The sequence below is a fragment of the Parasteatoda tepidariorum genome, chromosome 6, assembly GCF_982258835.1.
Source record: "Parasteatoda tepidariorum strain Cologne lab strain chromosome 6, Ptep-v5.0, whole genome shotgun sequence".
NCBI classification, from domain to species: domain Eukaryota; kingdom Metazoa; phylum Arthropoda; class Arachnida; order Araneae; family Theridiidae; genus Parasteatoda; species Parasteatoda tepidariorum.
Genome location: NC_141760.1, coordinates 36,737,601 through 36,743,721, shown reverse-complemented (window position 1 = coordinate 36,743,721; position 6,121 = coordinate 36,737,601). Strand labels below are relative to the sequence as shown.

At 34.4% G+C, this 6,121-nt stretch overlaps 1 protein-coding gene across 1 annotated transcript; it reads right to left on the bottom strand.

The window, feature by feature from the left end:
* Nucleotides 1-726: 726 nt before the first annotated feature.
* Nucleotides 727-3,258, bottom strand: LOC147807778 (uncharacterized). The gene has a single exon (XM_087166811.1). The coding sequence runs from the start codon at nt 3,256-3,258 to the stop codon at nt 727-729; it is 2,532 nt and encodes an 843-aa protein (XP_087022937.1).
* Nucleotides 3,259-6,121: the final 2,863 nt, after the last annotated feature.

Below are 6,121 nucleotides of genomic sequence, written 5' to 3'. Positions count from 1 at the left end.
GTTTTCCAACTCGTGAACACGCAACGTACAGCTGTCCATGTGATAAGCATGGATTTATCAAATGTAATCCACATACTTGCAATGATTGTCCCTGTGCTTTGTTAATGGTCATTGCAAAGGGTAGTCGTACAGGAAACTGTAGACGTTGGTATCATGGGAATGCGTGGTATTAGTTCATGTTCTCCTTGGTGTTTTCCATTTAAAATGGTTGCCTCAATTATGTTATTCATTAATTTTTTTACTGATAGCCTAGTCCCATTGCATAGTCGTGGTGGATTTATATTTCGTAGAAGGATGATTGGGGAACCAATTTTCAAAGATAAAATATGCGGTGGCATTCCTGGTAGATCCAATGAATTTAAAAATTCTATTGGATAATTAACTGATTCATCTTGATTGACAACAGTATCTATGGATATATATGTTGTTTCTTCATCAGGTATTTCATTTTGAATTTTGCAGTTTATTAAATTCACATCAGTGTTTTTGGCTGCCAATATAGCACGCTCACTAACCCATTGATTATTTTTATAATTCTGCGATAAATTTGAAAAACTTTTGCAATCAATTCATCAGTGGATTTTACAATGTGACAAAAGTTTTCTGGTAATGTACTACAGTATGTGGATTGGTCCATTTCCATTTTACCATTCCTAATGTCTAGCAATTGTATTGCAAATCATTCAGAAGATTCATCTTGTTGTAATTGAATACGCATATTGGTCTTTAAAGATATTTTCCCCACATACCGCCATAACACTGATGATTTAAGACTGCATTCAATTCATCTGCTGGTGTTGAACGGGGTATAACTGGTAGAGTTTGTCTAAAATCACCAGCTAGCAAAATGAGTGCACCACCAAAGAGCTGCTCATTTCCTCCCAAATCTTTTAATGTGCGATTGAGTGCTTCCAATGATTTCTTGTGTGCCATGGTGCATTCATCCCATATTATAAGCTGACATGATCCTAGTACTTTTCCCATCCCAGAATCTTTGCTAATATTACATGTTGGAGTTTCAATTACCTGCACATTTAATGGCAATTTCAATGCTGAATGTGCTGTTCGACCACCGTCCAAAAGAGTTGCTGCAATACCAGATGATTCAATAGCAAGTGCAATATTATTTTGTGATTTTATAGTTGCCAGAATAATTGAAATAAGAAAAGTTTTGCCAGTACCTCCAGGTGCATCTAAGAAATATAAGCCACAACTCTTGTTAGATATTGCATTTATAATTGTGTCATATGCTGTTCGTTGTTCTAATACCAGTTTCGGCAGATTAATTCGAACAAATGCTTGCAATTCATTAACATCGAAGTGCGTTTCTCGTTGTATATCACGATCGAAAATGTCATTACCAGATCTATTTGGAGAAATCATTCCCAATTCAGTCAGTGATTTGTTGGCTATTGTCAAACATACATTCTCAATTAAAATCAATGCTTCATTGTATATATTTGATGTAAATTGAATGTTGGGATTAGCATTTATTCTACGCATGCGATGTAAAATGTCTTCACTCATATAGTCTTTATATTTTTCCCAAAGATCCTTTGGATTAGCCGGAAAACATGTAGTTAGTATGATGGAAAATAGTGTACGTATCTGTGGTGGTTGAGCTGTATTAGAAGCATCAGCGAGTGAAATATCCCAATGAGCATCGTTTTCTAAGAGACTTAATTTCTGGCAAGCCTCACGCAATGTAGCACACACTTGGCCATTGACTGTTTTTAATTCTTGGAAAGATGTTGGTCCACGAACATTGATTAATAATAATCTCAGGTAAAAGCATTCTGCGTTATTTGGATGTACAGTGTACATACGACCCAATGCATCTGTGGAATATAAATTTAGATGACCTTGTACTGCTCTACCTTGTTTACGACGCTGAAATTTTTTTGTTGATGTATTCCACGTAAAATAAGTTGATACTTCAGAGTACAGTAGTGTCCTTGCAAAGGTTTCATTTCTACATAATGTGAAAAATTCAGTTAATGATGTTGGCGGTGGTGACATTGCTCTTGCACGTACATTTTCTGATGTAAAATACACACGTTGTCCATTTTCAAGATGTACTGCTAAATGAACAACCGTTGGATATCGCTCATGAATGGAAAATGATAAAATACGCCATACAGCCTCATTTCTACTTATGTAGCGTCCCAGTTGATATTGGGTGACTTCATCGTTAGAAGCAGTTGTATTTCCCAGTGCATACACTGCCATATCGCTTCCTTTGTTCACATATTTGCAAATATATTTTATAGCTTTCACTGAATTGCAGTACTCAGCATTTATGTGCGCGTTAAACGATTTTAGTAGCAATGGAGAATATGGTACTACCCAACGATTATCAACATCAATAGCATTGTTGAGTACTTTTAGTTTAATGGATTTTCCACCATTTTCGGTAGATCGTCGTCGATAGAGTGGATATCCATCATTGCCTGTAATAGTTTCAGCAGGTAAGTCTCTAGGATACCGCTTTGTGCACTTTCCATCTGACATGCATGGTGAATTATTATTTAGTGAGCCACATGGACCATGAATTATATTTTTTGAGACAATATCGTGCAAATCTTTATCAATTTCAATATCTGGTATTTCTGCAGAAATGATTTCATCAATTCTGTTAGGTGTTATCTTTTCCATCATCCATATTAAAATATGCGCATGTGGTAAGCCTCTTTTTTGCCATTCAATGGAATACATCCAACAGCGCGTCTCTCCAAATACATGGTGTTTGACAATAAAATCCATTAAGGATTTTAACTTTCGTTTAAATGCACGTGCAGAAATATCATGACGATGTGATGGCGATTGTCCAGTTAATAGAAGCTCCTTTATTTCATCCCATGCTGGGTTACATGTAAATGTGATGAAAAAATCTGGACGACCATATGCACGAACATATGTCATTGCATCTTGTGCATATTCATGCATGTGTCTTCGGCTGCCTGTATATGTGGATGGTAAAATGACTATTTTTCCAATTTCACTGAGATTACCATCATTTACAACTGCATCACGTAAATGGATGTACTCTTCAGAACGCAATTTGACTTGATTTAGTCGTATGTAGAGGAGTCTTTCACTTTCTATTTTTGCATACATGTCAACAATGTATTGATGAAATAATGGTCTGCATTTCAATATATGATTATCAGCATTCTCACGAATCATCATTCGATATGCATAATAATGCATAGCACTGACCTTTTTGTTAATGCCCACATTAGTTGTAGGATTTCTCATATTAATATTAAAATGATATCCATCCTCTCCTTGTCAAAATAGGATGGGATATTGTAATGCATCATATGAACGATGCGTTTCTGATACTTTCTGGACTTCACCATTTCTACGATAAAGAATTATGTCACGAGAAGTAAATTCTTCACCAACTATGACAATTGCCACTTCATCAAACGTTGGTGCGTTGAATTTTCTTCGATGTTGACCAACAGGTGTTTTATCTGCTTTTATTATTACTTGGTAATCGTCAGATGGCATTTGTTCAATGGCGGTTTTAAATAATTTAATTAATTCATTATGTTGTTCAAACAAATTTTGTAATTCAGCGACAATCTCTCGCTTAGTACTCATATTCAGTTGACACCGTCTGTTGATTTGTTCGTCAGTATTTCCCATAAAATATATCTGAAGATATTTGTGATCAGCATTTGGCAAGGGTAGTAGTGATCCAGCATGGTGATAAATTTGCCCTTGCACTTTAAATGTTGGCATATAATTTGCGCTAACGATATTCGTTGCTCCGAGCGATGTCATTTGGGAGCATGAATTGTACTTGCGTATATTTTTCAAAAAATGTTTTGATTCACTTGTTCCACCTGATACTAAAGTTAGTAATGGTTCAGGTGGTGAACGCAAGTTTGGTAACTTTACTTTTCCACCTGCACAGCACATACCTGGTGTTTCATTTTTAAATTTTAGAGCACCACAATACGTACACTTTTTTATCCATTTTTCCAATAATTACACTTGGATGAAGACTGTAATTGTAAAGGTGATTGTAATTGAAACCACACAAATTCAAATCAGTATGTATCGTTCATCTTGTCTGTGTCCCGCGAATTCGATTCCTTTGCTGCCTTGCTTGCCTCTGTTCACTTGTTTCTAATGATCGATCTAGAGCAGTGTGATCTCGATCTCTTTCTTGCCTAGCTTGTCTCAGCTCACTTGTTTCTAATGATCGAGCAAGAGCAGTGTGATCTCGATCTCTTTCTTAACTAGCTTGTCTCTGCTCACTTGTTTCTGAAGCTCGTTCTTCTCTTCTCCTTTTTGCTTGATTTGTAGATCGACCAATGGCACTTCACTTTGGTGGTATAATTGAGGGGTTAAATAAAACGTATTTCCAGAAAATATTAATAATTTTCACGTATTAATAGTTTATTCTCGTACTAGGAGGCTTCGCCCCCTGCTCACTGGCGCTCGCCAACCCCCGGAACTGCTTTCGCAGTTCATTTCGGATTGCTTCGCAGTCCAATGCTCGCTTTGCTCGCTCATTGGATACGCTCTTAACGTCTAGTTTTTATATGCTTTTTTGAATACTGAAGTTCCGAAAAGTTTTCACTGTAGAAAATTCTAAACCTGTACATTTCAATATTAATTTGAAATTGCAAACAATTCACATATTTTTCTGAATCACACTATTCTAAATTTCAGTTGTTGAGAAAAATAACTGTTGTAAGTTTTGTTTTAAAGTCTTTCCCAACAGAGGGCTAAAGCCATGTGAAAAAACAATATGAAATAGTAGTCTGCCACTGAACGCCGGATGTAAAGCATCGGCTTTGATGAAGATAATTTTGTATTTTTAATTCTCTGAAGGGCGCCACCCTAATAATATGGAATTTGTAAAATAAATGTATATATTTTTGATTGTTGATGAAGCCCATCATTTTGTGTTTTCATCTGTGTTCAGAAGCAGAACAACTATAAGTTTTTTATTCTATCACAAAAATATAAAATGTATAAAAAACAAAGAAAAGAGTAAGAAAAGGAGTATAGTCATAGAAAAAGTTAAAATTATAATATAGTATTTGTCAGTTAAAATAAAACTTTTTGTTTAAGTCATTGCTAACAATTCAAATTTCTCCGAGGCAATTCTAAAGTATAAATTAAGGTAGTATTGTTAAGTTAAAACACAATATTTTTAGTTTTGATGTAAACAATACAATTCAATTTTTCACAAAAACGATTGTTTCCATTGTTAAATTCAATGTCAACAATTCAAATTTTTATGAGGCAACTCTTAACCTCTAAATATTATTTTTTTTACGTACACAATTCAAAATGTCAGTATTCAACCACGAAACAACTTAAAGTCCTCAAATTTAGCATGAAGTTGTAAAATGTAATGAAAGAGGGTCATAGCAATAATGAAAGTAGAAGTAAAGTTAGTACTGTAAAATTAAAACAATATTTTTAATCAATGAGCCAAGTTCTTCAAGAAGCAGTTGTAGAAGTAGGTTGTTTATTTAAAACTATTTGTAGAATTTCTTTAAAAACTCAATTGTTAATTTGGGCATTTGGCGATACAGCACTTATAGAATTGAAGGATTTTTTACGCCAAGCACTCAGGTATCATAATTTTGATCTAGTTGCGCTTCTAAGTCATTTTGATTTATGTTGCTAAGTTAACTTTCAAAAAATTCCATGGCTGGCAACGGCATTTTTATTTTATAAGTTGTTTATTTTTATTTCTTTTAGAATTCGTTATTTTTTAGCGAAATGTTTTTTAACCTAACAGAATTCTTTGCCGACTGTTTTCTCTATAAATGAAGAAAATAAAGTAAATATTTTGTTGTGAAAAAAATCTTATTTAGTTGTACAAAGTACTTCAACCAAAACTTGGGAGCCACGTAAGAGAATTATATATATTAGATCAGAAACACATCATTAAAAGGCAGAATGCTTTGGTGTTTTCAAAACGTAAACAAAACGAAGCCAACGTTGCCATCGGCGGAAAAGAAATACAGCCAAAATTTGGGAGCCACGTAAGAGCCAAGTAGATATAATAGATTAATAACTGCAATAGTTTTTTTATATCTTAATAAACCACCTACAAACGTATTACATCCTATAATAGAAGTTGCCA

Bases quoted from the DNA above. Each gene is read 5' to 3' on its own strand.
- LOC147807778 (XM_087166811.1), bottom strand. From the start codon at position 3,258: ATGAGAAATCCTACAACTAATGTGGGCATTAACAAAAAGGTCAGTGCT.